The sequence below is a fragment of the Netta rufina genome (genome assembly GCF_964035555.1).
Source record: "Netta rufina genome assembly, chromosome: 22".
NCBI classification, from domain to species: domain Eukaryota; kingdom Metazoa; phylum Chordata; class Aves; order Anseriformes; family Anatidae; genus Netta; species Netta rufina.
This window is the reverse complement of record NC_140146.1, coordinates 1,476,054-1,491,412: the sequence shown is the minus strand read 5'-3', so window position 1 is coordinate 1,491,412 and position 15,359 is coordinate 1,476,054. Positions and strand designations below refer to the sequence as shown.

At 65.4% G+C, this 15,359-nt stretch overlaps 1 protein-coding gene across 1 annotated transcript in view; it reads right to left on the bottom strand.

Moving 5' to 3' along the window:
• Positions 1-15,359, bottom strand: part of HSPG2 (heparan sulfate proteoglycan 2) — a gene marked incomplete at its 5' end in the record, with an annotated part of 35,112 nt that overhangs the window by 10,096 nt on the left and 9,657 nt on the right. Inside the window, 53 exon segments of the mRNA XM_084300253.1 lie at positions 276-455; positions 543-735; positions 812-993; positions 1,528-1,662; positions 1,737-1,880; positions 1,970-2,108; positions 2,186-2,337; positions 2,417-2,555; positions 2,649-2,800; positions 2,900-3,038; positions 3,139-3,290; positions 3,369-3,507; positions 3,605-3,756; positions 3,844-3,982; positions 4,199-4,350; positions 4,709-4,847; positions 5,214-5,365; positions 5,499-5,637; positions 6,015-6,175; positions 6,253-6,391; positions 6,470-6,615; positions 6,721-6,856; positions 6,963-7,105; positions 7,176-7,316; positions 7,397-7,519; positions 7,693-7,752; positions 7,955-8,135; positions 8,553-8,653; positions 8,734-8,844; positions 8,921-9,075; positions 9,077-9,148; positions 9,832-9,918; positions 9,994-10,121; positions 10,225-10,338; positions 10,437-10,667; positions 10,774-10,854; positions 10,938-11,030; positions 11,702-11,893; positions 11,965-12,105; positions 12,191-12,279; positions 12,367-12,416; positions 12,500-12,577; positions 12,664-12,791; positions 12,881-12,994; positions 13,065-13,176; positions 13,256-13,374; positions 13,451-13,630; positions 13,701-13,877; positions 14,316-14,456; positions 14,726-14,793; positions 14,863-14,921; positions 15,010-15,096; positions 15,174-15,301. Of these exon segments, the coding sequence (XP_084156379.1) occupies positions 276-455; positions 543-735; positions 812-993; positions 1,528-1,662; positions 1,737-1,880; positions 1,970-2,108; positions 2,186-2,337; positions 2,417-2,555; positions 2,649-2,800; positions 2,900-3,038; positions 3,139-3,290; positions 3,369-3,507; positions 3,605-3,756; positions 3,844-3,982; positions 4,199-4,350; positions 4,709-4,847; positions 5,214-5,365; positions 5,499-5,637; positions 6,015-6,175; positions 6,253-6,391; positions 6,470-6,615; positions 6,721-6,856; positions 6,963-7,105; positions 7,176-7,316; positions 7,397-7,519; positions 7,693-7,752; positions 7,955-8,135; positions 8,553-8,653; positions 8,734-8,844; positions 8,921-9,075; positions 9,077-9,148; positions 9,832-9,918; positions 9,994-10,121; positions 10,225-10,338; positions 10,437-10,667; positions 10,774-10,854; positions 10,938-11,030; positions 11,702-11,893; positions 11,965-12,105; positions 12,191-12,279; positions 12,367-12,416; positions 12,500-12,577; positions 12,664-12,791; positions 12,881-12,994; positions 13,065-13,176; positions 13,256-13,374; positions 13,451-13,630; positions 13,701-13,877; positions 14,316-14,456; positions 14,726-14,793; positions 14,863-14,921; positions 15,010-15,096; positions 15,174-15,301 (6,985 nt within the window).

Genomic DNA, 15,359 nt, shown 5'->3' with positions numbered 1-15,359 from the left:
AGTCTGCGAGGAGATGGAGAGGAGGATGAGAGCTGGGATGGATGAAGGAGGACAGATCCACGAGGAAGGGATGGGTGGGAGAGCATGAGCAGTGATGGAGCTGGACTTGGGCAGAGGCGGGACAGAGGAACACAAGTGATGAGCAGAGCCAGAGGAAGGGACAGATGGATGGAGAGAGGGCCGCGAGGGGAGACGGGGACCAGCAAGAGCAGGAGGCATCTGGATGGAGGACAGGGGAGCAGGCAGAGGCAGAGGGAGACCCGCAGCCCCCTTACTCTCCACATCGAGGGTGACGAAGACCTCAGCGGAGCCAGCGGGGCTGCTGGCGTTGCAGATGTACTGGCCTGAGTCCTGCTGTGCGGCGCGGGGGATGACCAGGCTGCCGTTCACCACCCGGTGCTGCCAGGGCAGCGGCGCCCGCAGCTTCGACCACTCGATCCGGGGCGCTGGCTCGCCTGCAGGCATGTCACCGTCTGTCACCCGAGGCAGGGGAGGTCCAGGCAGGTGCACCCTTACCCCAGGCCACCGTCCCCACCCCGTACCTGTGGCTGAGCAGTGCAGTGTGGCGGTGTCCCCAGCCACCACGGTGACAGTGGGCGGCGCAGTGACCTCGGGGGCCCCAGGGTGCCTCTGTGCAGTCTCCACACTGACGTCCACACGGGCTTGCGCCGACCCCAGGGCGCTTTGTGCCGTGCAGATGTAGGTCCCAGCGTGCTCCGGCTTGGCCGGTGAGAGCTGGTGAGGGGACACGATGGGTGGTGAGCACCCGGCACATCACAGTGCCCACAGCACCCTGGGGTGCCCCATTCACCTGCAGCACAGCCTGGCTGTCCATGTGCAGCAGTGTCTGGTGCTCCACCTTCTGCCGTGAGCCCAGACGGCTCCAGCGCACCAGTGGCCGTGGCTCGCCCCGGCCCAGGCACTCCAGGCTGAGGGATTTGCCCTCCTTCACTGTCACGGGGCCTGGGGGCATCACCGACACGGTGGGGGCACCTGGAGAACAAGGAGAGCATCAGGGCAGGGATAGACATGGGGACACCACCATGCTGGGGGCACCTGGAGGACATCAGCATGGCCACAGGGACACTGCTACTCTGGGGGCACCTGGAGGACACAGAGGGCATCAGCATGGGGATGGTGGTCGGGATACAGCCACCCCAGAGGCACCTAGAGGATATTTACACTGGTATATGGACATCACCACCCCAGGAGCACCTGAAGCTTGATGAGGACATCAGGGACAACACCACCCCAGGCGCATCTGGAGAACATCGGCAAGGGGACAGGGATGGGGTCACCACCACCCTGCGGGACCTGGCCCACAGAGAGGACACAGGGATGGGGACACCACCACCCCAGGGGCACCTACAGCAAATAGAGGACATTAGCATGGGGGTGGGGACACCACAACCACTCCGGGGACAACAGAATAGAGATAGGGATATGGACACCACCAGCACCCTAGGAGCACCTGGAGCATGGGGAGAACACAGGGACAGGGATGGGGACACCCCGGCCACCTCGCACCTTGCACCAGGAGGTTGACAACACTGCTGGCGACGCCGAAGCGGTTGGAGGCCACGCAGTGGTAGGCGCCCTGGTTGCCTGCATGGGCGCCGGTGATGGAGATGACGGAGCCGTTGGTGCTGATCTTCACATTGTCTGGGCAAGGAGGAGGTGTCAGCACCGGAGCCACCGTGGAGACCACGCTGGGGCCACCCCAGGGACCACTGTACCTTGGAGGTGTTGGCCGGGCCCCATCCGCCAGGTGACATTGATGGGCCGGGCACCATCATGGATGCGGCACTTGAAGGTGGCATCCTCACCCGGGGCCACAGCCATGCTGTGCGGGTCGATGGAGATGATGGGGCTCTGCAGGCCTGTGGGGACAAGGGGACAGGGGAGCCACTGAGGTCACCCACGTCCCTCCCCACCCCGGTGCCCTCCCTCGCCCCATGGCCACACTCACGGTAGCTGGAGCTGTCATGGGAGGTGACGGTGACAGTGACGGTGGCCTCGCGGGAGGTGCTGCCCACGTCTGCCCGGCACACGTACTCGCCTGAATCGGCCACGGAGAGCTGCGACAGCCGCAGGCGGGACCCCGACATCTGGGGGGAGTGGCAGGGGGTGGCATCAGCTGGGCACGCAGGGCCACCAGCCCCTGTCCCACCACGTCCCCCCCTACCTGGTGCTTGGCGGGCAGGGACCCCCCGCGCTTGTACCAGGTGATGGTGGCCTGGCCTTGGCCGGCCACGATGCAGTCGAGGTCCAGGGTCTGTCCCTCAGTGACGGAGGACGCCGAGGACTCGATGCGGATGGGTGGTGTGACACCGGTGGCTGTGCGGGCAGAGTTAAGGGTGAGGCACCCCCAGCACCAGCATGGTCCCTGCGTCCCCAGCCACGGCGTGGCACTCACGGTGGGAGGGGTCGGCACCGTCATCGATGGTGACAACGAGGGATGTCTCCTGCGTGACGCCTCCCGTGGTCACCCGGCACACGTACTCGCCCGAGTCGGCTGCGGACACCTGGGGGATGCGCAGGCGGGTGCCCGACACCTGTGGGGGTCACAGGGGGGGACACATGTTGGTACCGGAGGTTGGGAGGACAGGGCAGGATTTGGGGTGACCCCCCTGCTGCCTGCACTCTACCTGGTGGCTGGCGGGCAGGGAGCCGCCGCGCTTGTACCAGGTGACGGTGGTGGGGCCGGACCCTGCCACCACGCAGTTGAGGTCCAGGGTCTGTCCCTCGGCGATGGCGGAGGACGAGGACTCGATGCGGACAGGCTGGGAGGCACCGGGGGCTGGAGACAGGGAACGGGGACATTTGTCACCGCGGTGGCACGTGCCCATCCCCAAGCACTGCCCTCTCACTCGCAGTAGTAGACTAGTAGACTACTCACAGTAGTAGGTGCCAGCGCTGCTGGGAATGGTGACGATGACAGATGCCTCCTGCGTGGTGCTCCCAAGGGTGACCCGGCACACGTACTCACCCGAATCAGCCACTGACACCTGGACAAGGCGCAGGCGGGTGCCTGACACCTGCAAGGGGACACGTGGGGACACATCAGCACCGAGAGCGGGGACTGGACAGGGTCCGGGGCTGAGCCCTGCACAGTGACACCAGCTCCTTGAGCCCTACCTGGCTGTTGGGGGGCAGAGCCCCCCCCCGCCGGTACCAGGTGACGTGGGGGTGACCCTGCCCGGCCACCATGCAGTTGAGGTCCAGGGTCTGTCCCTCGGTCACAGCAGCAGATGAGGTCTCAATCCTCACGGGTGGGGTGACACCCACAGCTGCGGGGTGGCAGGGTCAGCGTGTAGCCGCCCCACATCGTGTCCCGGTGTCCCCCCCGCTGAACCCATTCCCGGTACCGTAAGAGGAGCCAGCGCCGGTCTGGATGGTGACGATGAGGGACGTCTCGTGAGTGACACCACCCGTGGTCACCCGGCACACGTACTCGCCTGAGTCAGCTGCAGACACCTGGGGGATGCGCAGGCGGGTGCCTGACACCTGTGGGGGACACACGTGGGATGGAGAATGCACACCCTTTAGCACCCCAAAAACCCTTCTTTCTGTCCCAAAATGCTCCTTCCATGTCCCCACCTACCTGGTGCCTGGCGGGCAGGGACCCCTCGCGCTTGTACCAGGTGATGGTGGCCTGGCCCTGGCTGGCCACAATGCAGTCGAGGTCCAGGGTCTGTCCCTCAGCCACAGAGGAGGAGGAGGACTCGATGCGCACCGGGGGGGTGACACCAGAGGCTGGGGACCAGGATGGCAGGGTCACGCCATGGGGATGTGGAGTGACATGGTCCTGTGGAGCCCTGTCCCTGCCCGGTCCCCACTCACGGTAGGAGCTGGCCGCGCTGGGCTGGATCGTCACCATGACGCTGGCTTCCTTGGTGGTGGCCCCGCTGCTCACCCGGCACACGTACTCGCCCGAGTCGGCCGCTGTCACCTGCAGCAGCCGCAGCCGGGAGCCGGACACCTGCGGGAGGGGACATGGGGACGTTAAAGCCTGTGAGGGGCTGATGGGGTTTGCACGGGGCCACTCTGGCTTGCCCAGGGGCACTTGGCTTGCATGGGGACATCTGGGCTTGCATGGAGCCACATCAGCTTGCACGTAGCCATGTGGCCTTGCACAGGGCCATGGGTCAACCCCAACCATCTGCACCCTGGGCACAGAGCCCTCCGTGTCCCCTACCTGGTGCCTGGCCGGCAGGGACCCGCCGCGCTTGTACCAGGTGACAGTGGCCTGCGCAGGGCTGGCGATGACACAGTTGAGGTCCAGGGTCTGTCCCTCAGCCACGGTGGAGGATGAGGACTCGATGCGCAGGGGCATTGTTCCGCCCAGGGCTGGGGATGGAGATGGCACAGTCAGACCAGATCTGCCACCACCACGTGTCCCACCGTGGGACACCAGGAGCCTGGGAAACCACCAGGTGCAGGACTTGGGCTGTGCCTTGCTCCCAGCTGCTGGGGACACTTTGGGGGTTCAGCCCCTTCCCTCCCCACCAGGCACCCGCTGCATTGCCAGATGGCAGCTCCACACCCCTGCAGATGTGCACACAGGGCCGTCCCCAAACACAGCGCTGAGCCTGGGCACAGACCCTGGTGACAGCGGGAGCGGGATGGGCACACCCATGGGTGGCTGCTCCAGGGAGCATCAGCTGCCCGTGGAGAATGTCCCCGTCCCTGCCCGGTCCCCACTCACGGTAGGAGCCGGCCGCGCTGGGCTGGATCGTCACCACGATGGTGGCTTCCTTGGTGGTGGCCCCGCTGCTCACCCGGCACACGTACTCGCCCGAGTCGGCCGCTGTCACCTGCAGCAGCCGCAGCCGGGAGCCGGACACCTGCAGGAGGGGACACGGGGACGTTAAAGCCTGCATGGGGCTGATGGGGTTGCATGGGACCACTCTGGCTTGCACAGTGCTGCTTTGGCTTGCATGGGCTTGCACAGGACCACTCAAGCTTGCATGTGTCCATTCGAGCTTGCCTGGTTGCTATTTAGGTTTGCATGGGGCCCTGTGGCGTTGCATGGGGCCACCAGAGCTTGCATGGGGCCATCAGAGGTTGTGTGGGAACACCTGGGCTTGCACAGGGCTGCTTGGCATTGCACGGGGGGACTGGGCTTGCATGGGGGCACAGGGGCACACACGGGGCCATGCATCAATCCCAACCATCTGCACCCTGGGCACAGAGCCCTCCGTGTCCCCTACCTGGTGCCTGGCTGGCAGGGACCCGCCACGCTTATACCAGGTGACAGTGGCCTGCGCAGGGCTGGCGATGACACAGTTGAGGTCCAGGGTCTGTCCCTCAGTCACGGTGGAGGATGAGGACTCGATGTGCAGTGGCACTGTGCCACCTGGGGCTGGGGACCAAGACAGGAGAGTGACACTGTGACAACAGCCGGGCCCCGCTGGCAAGAGCACGTTAGAGCCATCTCAGTGCCGCGGCACATGGGGACAGCCCATGGGTAGTGCCACCCCCAAGTCCTCACTCACGGTAGGAGCCGGCCGCGCTGGGCTGGATCGTCACCATGACGCTGGCTTCCTTGGTGGTGGCCCCGCTGCTCACCCGGCACACGTACTCGCCCGAGTCGGCTGCTGTCACCTGCAGCAGCCGCAGCCGGGAGCCGGACACCTGCGGGAGGGGACACGGGGACGTTAAAGCCTGCGAGGGGCTGATGGGGTTGCACGGGGCCACTCCGGCTTGCCCAGGGGCGCTTGGCTTGCACGGGGACATCTGGGCTTGCCCAGCACAACTCGAATTTGCATGTGGCCACTCAAGCTTGCCTGGACATCACCTGGCCTTGCACAGGGACACTTGAGCTTGCACGGGACCATTTTGGCTTGCCCAAATGCCATTTGTGCTTTCCCAGGACCACTCAAGCTTGCACAGGGCTGTTTGGATTTGCATGCAGCCATCTGGGCTTGCACGTAGCCATGTGGCCTTGCACAGGGCCATGGGTCAACCCCAATCGTCTGCACCCTGGGCACAGAGCCCTCCGTGTCCCCTACCTGGTGCCTGGCCGGCAGGGACCCGCCGCGCTTGTACCAGGTGACGGTGGCCTGCACAGGGCTGGCGATGACACAGTTGAGGTCCAGGGTCTGTCCCTCAGCCACAGTGGAGGAGGACGCCTCGATCCTGACGGGAGCTGTGCCACCCGAGCCTGGTGGCCCTGGGAAGGAGGACGGAGTGATGGCAGGGAGATGGGATGCCACCCAGGGCCACCCACAGCACTGAGCCCAGCCTCACCATAGGACAGCCCAGAGCTGGACACGACGGTGACGACGACAGACGCCTCCCGGACGGTGGCTCCCGAGTTCACCCGGCACACGTACTCGCCCGAATCAGCCGCCGTGATGTGGGGGACGCGAAGACGGGACCCCGACACCTGGTGGGGACACATCAGTGTCAGAGAGAGGGGGACAGGGCAAGATTTGGGGTGACATCCCCGCTGCCCGTGCCCTACCTGGTGGCCGGCGGGCAGGGAGCCGCCACGCTTGTACCAGGTGACGGTGACATGGCCAGATCCTGCCACCACGCAGTCGAGGTCCAGGGTCTGTCCCTCGGTGACAGAGGGGGACGAGGACTCGATGCGGACAGGTGGCGCGGCCCCTGCGGGGAGTGGGGCAGGCTGCAGCTCTGGCAGGCACCCAGGGTGTCCCAAAAACCATCCCCAAACCCCAGTGGTGTCCCCAGAGCGGCATCCCTAACCCTCACCTGGCACCACCACCACCTCGATGCTGGCGCGGGCTGTGCCGGCGGCGCTGGTGCCCACGCAGAGGTAGATGCCACCATCAGCCACCGTGATGGAGGGGATGAGCAGCGTGGCGATGTCAGTGCGCTCAGAGCGGGACTGCGGCATGGGGATGGGGTGAGCGGCACCCAATCACCCCATGGGGTGATGGGGTGAGTGGCAACCACCCCAGGGGAGCACCCATGGGTGCTCACACCCGGCTCACCTGTGGTGGCAGGGAGCCCCCCTGCTTCTCCCAGGAGATGGTGGCAGTGGGTGACCCCGACACCCGGCAGTACAGCCGCACCGTGGAGCCCTCCTGCACCTCTGTCCGCTCCGGGCTCACCTGCACCTGGGGCTCACCAGCGCCTGCAGGCGGCACGGGGTCAGTGCCAGCACCGGGATGCAGAAATCGGGGACGTTGGGGGACAACACTCACCTTGCACATGGAGGTAACCCTGCGCCGTGTGCTGGCCGGCGCTGCTGCGCGCGCGGCACATGTAGTGGCCCTGGTCAGACGGCTCAACGGCGCTGAACCGCAGCGTCCCACCGTGGGCGACCGCCTGTGGTGGCAGCGCGCCTGCGGGGACAGGACGCCATGTCACCCCTGCCACGTCCCCCATCCTGGTCCCTGGGTCCCCGCATGTGGCGAGCACCTACCGAGCCACTCGAGGGTGGGCGTGGGGCTGCCAGTGGCCACGCAGCGGAACTCGGCCGGCTGCCCTGGTGCCACGCTCAGCTGTGCCGGCTCCACGGTGGCGGTGGGAGCGGTGGCGGTGGCGGCTGCGGTGACACGTGGGGGGTTCAGAGTGTGCCGGCGCCACCCCTGGTGCTGTCCCCAAGGGGTGGCACGAAGCAGGGGGGTGGTGTGGCGCAGGGTGCGCGGTGGAGCCCTGGCATGCAGCGGGCAGGGGGTGTGTGTGGCCCCCGCACAAGATGTCCCCCTCGTGACTCACCGGGTCTGTGCCCCTCCATGAACTCAACGGGTCCATAAAACATCTGGGTCTTTGAAGGGGCTGCAAAAGGGGGGGGGTCAAGTTTAAAGTTGGGGCACGCGAGCCCATCACCCCGGTGTCTGGGCTCCTCAATGGAGCCAGGTTTTCCAGAAGAAGCTTTCACCCGCGCCAACACAGAAACAACACTCGGGGTCCCCGCAGCTCAACCCCTGCCAGTTTGGGGGTGCAGAGCACCCGGTGCCCCTCAGGCTTGGGAACACACCCTGGACGTAGAGTGTGGCCGTGCCCTCGTCCATGTCCAGCATGTTGGAGCCGGTGCAGACGTAGACACCGGCGTCCTCGGGCTGCACGTTGCGGATGGTCAGGATGCCGTTGAAGTCCATGGCGCGCGATGGCAGCGTCCCATGGTTCTGGCGCGTCCACACTAGGGTGTAGGCAGGTGACTGGGGAGTGAGGGGGGAAGAGGAGGGTGAGGAAGGGCCTGATGGGCACGCAGGGGTGTCCATGGGTCCTGTCGGTCTGGGTGCGCACCTGCATGGAGATGGGTGGGCACCTAAAGGTGTCCCAATGCCCAGGTGGGCACCCAGGGGTGTCTGGGTGCCACGCACTGCTCCATGGGTGCACAGGGGCTTCTGCATGACCTTTGTGGCCGTGTGGGCACCCAGGGATGACCCTGCACCCTGCAGGACCAGGTAGGCACCCAGGGGTGTCTGTGTGTGCCGTGTGGGTGGCTATGGGGCCTGTGTGATAATGTCGGCACACAAAAGTACCCATGTGCCCTGCATGACCCAGAAAGCACCCACGGGTGCCCAAATGATGTAGTGAGCACCCAAGGGGGCCCGCATGCCCCCCCAGCTCACCTTGCTCTTGGCCGTGCAGATGAAGGTGACATCAGCCCCAGGTTTCACCCGCTGCACCCTCTTCTCCTCCACGGTGACGGTGATGGGCTTGGTGGGTGTCTCTGCACCGAGATGAGAGGGCTGAGCCCCGTCCCCTGCCCCATCCCCTGCCATCCCCCCACCGCCACTACTGCGTCCCTACCGGTGACGATGACCTCGGCCCGGCTGGCGTTGCTGTGCTGCAGGTTGCGGCAGGAGCAGACATAGACGCCAGCCTCGGCGGGCTGGATGCTGGCAAAGTGCAGCTCCTCACCTGGCGGCGTGGGGCAGGTGAGACCCTGGTGTCCCAGTCCCCATCCCTATCCCCAGCCCCAGCCCCAGCCCCCTACCTTGCCGCCGGCTCTGGGCGCTGCTGGGCAGGGGCCGCCCGTCCTCCCGTGACCAGTGGTAGTAGAAGGGGGGGTCCCCGCTGGCCTGGCAGCGCAGCGTCACCGGGCTGCCCTGCGGCACCGCCGTGCGCGGTGGGTGCACGCGGACAGCGAGGGGGGGGTGACGAGCCCTGCGGCACGCATGTCTGGCCCCGCACACTGGGGTCCCCCACGTAGCCAGGAGCACACCTGCAGGGGGGAGCACGGGGTGAGGATGTGGGGGGTGCTGGGGAGAGATACTGGGTGGGAATATCGGGGTGTGGAAGTTGGAGTGGAGATAACAGGATGGAGATGTTGGGGTGGAGATGCTGAGGTGGAGATATGGGGATGGGGATGTGGAGGTGATGACATTGGGGTGGGTATATAGGGGTGGAGATATCGAGATGGGGATGTTGGGGTGAGGATATTGGGGTGGAGACGTGGGTAGGATATTGGGAAGGGGATGTTGAGGTAACTGGAGGGGCGATATGGCGAAGACATCAGGATGGGGATATCAAGGGGAGAATGTTGGGATGGGGATATGGGGGTGATGACATCAGAGTCAATATATAGGGGTAGAGATATCAAGATGGGGATGTTGCGGTGAAGATATTGGGGTGATTATATTGGAGTGGGAATATGGAGATGGGGATATCAGTTGAACATACCGGGGGTGTTATCGGGGGGGGGTCGGGGAGGGGATGTTGGGGTGGGGATATCAGGGTGGGAACATTGGGGTGAGGATGTTGGGATGGGGACATTAAAGTGAGGACATGGGTGTGACGATATTGCAGTGGGGATGTTGGGGCAGGGATATGGGAACAACATTGAGATGGGGATGTCAGGGCGAGGGTACTGGGATGGCACCATCGGGGTGCCCCTGCAGCACTCACCGCTCGCAGTACTGCCCGGCGTAGCCCGGCGCACAGGCGGTGCAGCGGTACCCGCCGCCTCCCAAACTCTCACAGGTCCGCGAGAACCTGGGGGGACAGGGAAGCATCGGGGACCATCCCCTCCCTACACTTCCCTACCTCTAAGCCCCTACAAACACTCACTGGTTTTCGGGGTGCACTAGAGGGCAGGCGCAGGGCTGGCAGTCCTCAGGGGTGCCGGCAGTGGCGTCCCCGTAGAAGCCGGGCGCACACTGGTCACAGAAGTCCCCTGCCGTGTTGTGCAAGCAGCCCTGGAAGGGGGGGGGGCAGAAGAATGGGGGTGCATGGCACTGGGAGATTGCCCCAGCACCCCAAAAAGCCGCAGGGCGCCATGACCCCCCCAGGGGGACTTACAGAGCAGAGGCCACTCTCGGGGTGGCAGGACTCCGAGTGGCCGTTGCACTCGCAGAGCTCGCAGTGCCCCAGGTACAGCCCCCCCCCGGTACGTGTGTAGCCGGGGGCACAGTCCTGCAAGAAGGAGCAGGGATGGGGGTACTCAGCACCGTGACCCCCACACACCTCCCCACAGACCCGGAGCACGCCGGGCACACCGGGGGCCGGCTCACCTGGCAGGAGAGGCCGCGGTAGCCGGGGGGGCAGCGGCACTCCTCCACCTCCAGCGCCGGGGGGAGGCCAGGCCGGGGGGGCACGGCCACGTCCATGCTGACACCGGCAATGCTGGACGCGGCCGTGCTGGTGGAGTAGGTGGCGCGGATCAGGATCTCGTCCAGGTCGGCCAGCGCCATCAGGAGATGCTCCCGCGTGGCCGGCTGCCCATCCGGCCGCTGCCAGTATTGCTGCAGGCAGGGAGGTGCTGTTAGGGGGGGCACCACCTCGGCACCCACCCCCCAGGTGCCAGGGGGTGCCAGGCGCTGGGGACCAAAGGCAGGTGCCTGCTCCTACCTCCCGAAAAGTGATCTCAAAGTCGTGCGGTGTGCTGGGGGGCAGGTCAGGCTGGTATGCCACCAGCGTGATGTCGTTGCCCTGAGGATACAGGGGGGGGTCAGGGAGGTTCTGCTGCCGTACCCCATCCCCAACTCCCCCCAGACCGTCACCCCCCTACTCACTGTGATCTGGATGTCGGCATCAGGCAGGGGGGCCCCCCGGCCCCCTGGGGTGTAGCTGAGGGTGTAGCGGAGCCGCCCGCCGTAGGAGCCCACCTGCGGGTGGGAAAAGGGGAGGTGGGAATGGGGGGGGTCCCGCTGCATGTGTGGGGACCCCCCCCGGGTTCTGCCCTGCAGGGAGCTGAGGGTTGGCCCTGGGGAAAGGCCTCTGGGGAGCTGGGGGTCTGGGGAGGTTGGGGGGGAAGGGAGGAAGGGGATGGAAAGAGGGAACGGGCAGGGGAAGGGAAAGGGGAAGGGGGAAGGGAAAAGAATGAAAAAAGGGAAAAAAATTAAAAGGGGAAAAAGGGAAAAGGAAAAAGGGAAAAAGGAAAAGGGAAGAAGAGAAGGAAATTGAAAAGAAAATCAAAAAGAAAAGGGAAAAGAAAGGGAAAGGAGAAAGACAAAAGTGGAAGGGGAAAGGCAAGGAAAAAGAGAAAAGGGAAAGGGAAGAGGAAAAGAAAAAGGAAGAAGAGGAAAGGAAAAATTAAGAAGAAGGAAAAATAAAAGGGAAGAGAAAGGATAAGGAGGAGAAAAAATGAAAAGAAAAGGAAAAGGGAAGAGAGAAAGGGAGAAGAGAAAAGGAAGGGGGGAGGAAGCAGGAGGCACTGGGAGCCTGCGTCCACCTCCCCGTGCTAACCGTAACGGGGCGAGCACCCAGGGGTGCCCATGGAGCTGGGGGTCTCAAGGGGCGCCCCGAGGAGGGGGCACCCCTGTGTGCCGGCCGTTACCTTGTCCCCCTGGTAGGGTTGGGGCAGCTGCCAGTAGTAGGACTCAGGGGACAGCTCCCCGAAGCGCCCGTAGGTGAGCTGGGGCCCCGCGGCGCCCATCTCCACGCTGAAGCCGGTGGCCACGCGGGTGCTGCGCTGCCGGTTCACCAGCGCGAAGCCCTGCCAGCTCCCGGGGCCAAAGGGTGTCCGGACCTGCGGGCAGGGCGGGTGAGTGGCCTGGGGACACTGGGGGACCGCGGGGACCCGTGGGGACAGGGACTCACTGTGTCGCGGGAGTAGGAGGTGCTGGCACAGTGCTGGACGATGCCCATGCAGAAGCAGGGCAGGCAGCCTGCCGGGTTTACGGCGCTCAGGTGGAAGTGGTGGGGGCGGCAGGTGGCACAGCGGGGACCCTCCACGTTGGCCTGCAGGGGACAGGGAGGATGACGCTGTGGTTTTGTCCCCCTCCACCGATGTGGGGACACGGCACGGCATGGGGACAGGGCTCACCTTGCACTGGCACAGCCCACTGGCATCGCACCGCTCGCCAATGCTGCCCTGCTGGTCGCACTGGCACTGGTCACCGGTGGCCCCTGGCTCTGGGGGTATCATACGGGGGGGGGGGCAGCAGTTAGGTGGGGACCCCAACAGAGAACACGGCGTTGTCCCCTCCCCAGGACACTCACCTCGGCACGGCTCTCCCCGCAGCGGATCCCCCACGTAGCCAGGTGAGCACCTTTGAGGGGGCATGAAATAAGCCAATGAGGGGGGGTCCCCAAAACCCCTGCCACCCCACCACCACCCCAGCATCTCCAGCACCTCTCGCAGAGGCGCCCGCTGTATCCCGGGGCGCAGGCACTGCACGTGGGCTGCCCGTCCGTGTCCTCAAAGCAGCTCCTGGATGGGAGAGGGGAGGGCAGGGCGATGGGTGAGCCCCAGCTGGTGGCCCCTGGGGGCACGGGGAGGAGGTGGGGGGCACCTACTGGGTGTCAGTGTGGGGCCCGTGGCAGGGGCAGGGCCGGCAGTCTCCCGGGGTGCCACGGGTGGCATCGCCGTAGTAGCCAGGCTGGCACTTGTCACACTGCGTGCCTTCCGTGTGGTCCCGGCAGCCCTGGTGTTGGGGGGAGAGGGAGATGCTGGCACGGCGAGGGGGTCCCCACCATGCCCCCCATGATGTTCCCATGCCAGCACCGGGCTCACCTGGCACTCGCCCGTCTCAGGATGGCACTCGTCGGCGTGCCCATGGCACTGGCAGCGCTCACAGGTGCCCAGGTAGAGCCCGCTGGTGCTGCGGGTGTAGCCCACGTCGCAGTCCTGTGGGGACAGGGATGGGTGTCAGCCACCAGCTGCATCCCCAGAGCCATGGGGACAGCGGGGGGCTCACCTGGCAGGAGGGGCCGCGGTAGCCGGGGGGGCAGGCACAGTCCTCCACCTCCAGCGCTGGTGCCCGGCCGGTGGCATGGGGCACGGCCACGTCCAGGCGGACATCAGCGAGCCTGCAGGGCGAGACAGGATGTCCCCACCGCCCTGCCCGCATGTCCCCTGTCCCCAGCCAGCATCACGCCACCCCGGTACCTGCTCTCCATCGGCTGGTCTGTGTAGGATGCGCGGATCATGAGGACATCAATGTCGGCCAGGGCCATCAGGAGGTGCTCCCGGGTGGCTTCGTGCCCATCTGCCCGGCGCCAAGCGTGCTGCAGGCACAGCCCCGCGGTGACTGATGTGTCCCCAGAGCCCCAGTGCCCACCCCAGGGGGATGCCAGCTCTCACCTCACGGAAGGGCACGGTGACAGTGGTGGGGACACCGGGCACAGGGGTGGCATCAGAGAAGTGCTCCAGGAAGATGCCGTTGCCTTGCAGCAGGACGTCAGGCTGCCGCTGCAGTGGCTGGGCATCTGCTGGCGCGCGGTGCGTCACCGTGTACTGCAGCTCGCCCCCGTACGATGTCACCTGCATGGGGACAGGGCTCAGCCGGGCTCATGGACACCCTGCTGTCCCCCCCCCGTCCCCACCACTGCACCTTGTCTCCGGTGAAGGACGTGGGCAGAACCCAGAAGTAGACGTCACGGGGCAGTGTGTAGAAGTCGGAGAAGACGAGCTCCCGTGGGGCAGCGAAGCGTGAGCCCTTGATCATCGTCCCCGTGCCTGCCAGGTTGGTCAGGTGCAGTGGCGACACCTCCTCGGCAGTGACACGGACCTGCAGGGGTGGGGGACAGGGGCATGGGACATGGTACGGTGCTGCTTGGCAGTGCACAACATGGCACAGCACAAGGCAGAACATGGTGCACCATGGCACAGCAGAGCACAGCACGGCACAGCACAACATGGCACGGCACAGCATGGCATGGTGCACCATCACATCGCATGACACAGCAAGGCACAAATGGCACGGTGTGGTGCAACATGGTGTAACAATGTGGCAAGACATGGTGCAACATGGCATGCCATAACACAGCACAACTTGGTATGGCACAGTGAAACATGACACAACACAACACAGCATGGCGAAGTACAACATTGCATGGCACAACATGGCACAGCACAACATGGCATGCCATGACATTACACGGCACAGCTCAACTTGGCAAGGCATGGCACAACACGGCACAGCACAACACGGCATGGCACAGGGTACCTGGTCACGGCTCCAGGAGGAGCTGGCGCACTGCCGCGAGACGCCCATGCAGAAGCACTTGAGGCAGCCGTCGGGGTTGGTGTCGCTCAGGTGGAAGGTCCCGGCCGCGCACTCATCACACTGCCGCCCCGTCACGTTGGGCTGCAAGAGGGGACAGGGACTGGGAAAACAGGTGCTGTGGGGATGGGGAAACTGGGTGCTGCAGGGGGCTGGAAACCTAGGTGCCAGGAGGACTGACAAACTGGGTGCTATGGGAAGACTGGAAAACCCTGGGGAATTGGACTGGGTGCCACAGGGATGCCGTGGGGAACTGGGTGCTGGGGAAAATGAACTGGGTGCCATGGGGGACAGGGCTGGGTGCTCTAGGGACCAGCCTGGGTGCTGCGGGTTTGGGGCAGGTGGATACACACCTTGCAGCGGCACGTGCCGCCCACCGCGTCCTTGCCCCCACGTGTATCGCACTTGATGAGCTCCTGGCCTGCGGGGAGAGACGGTGAGGAACGGGCAGAGCTGGGGGGGCACGGGGGGACAACGGGACAGCACTCACCGATGCGGGTGCACTTGCCGCCTGGCTGGATGGGGTCTCCCTCATAGCCTGGAGCGCACCTGGGGGAGGATGGGGACAGGGGCCCGTGGGAGGGGGCCGGGGTGCCCATGCTCCCAGCCCGGGTTTCACCACCCCCTGCCCACCCACCTCTCGCAGCGGCGGCCCGCATAGCCGGGGGCGCAGGCGTCGCAGGTGGCCTGGCCATCTGTGTCCAGGAAGCACGACTCGGAGAACCTGCGAGCGAGGTGATGGTGACATGGGGCCATGATGTGCCACCAGTCCCCCCCCAAACCTCCTGGGGCAGCACCCACCTGCGGGATGGCTCAGTGTAGGGGCAGGGGCAGGGGCGGCAGGCGGTGGCCGTGCCCTGCGTGGCATCGCCGAAGAAGCCAGGTTTGCACTTCTCACACTGGGGACCCTCCGTGTTGTGCTGGCAGTTCTGTGGGGATGGCATAGGGGTTGGTGGCACTGCCATGTGGCTGAGCCCCCGGCCCCAT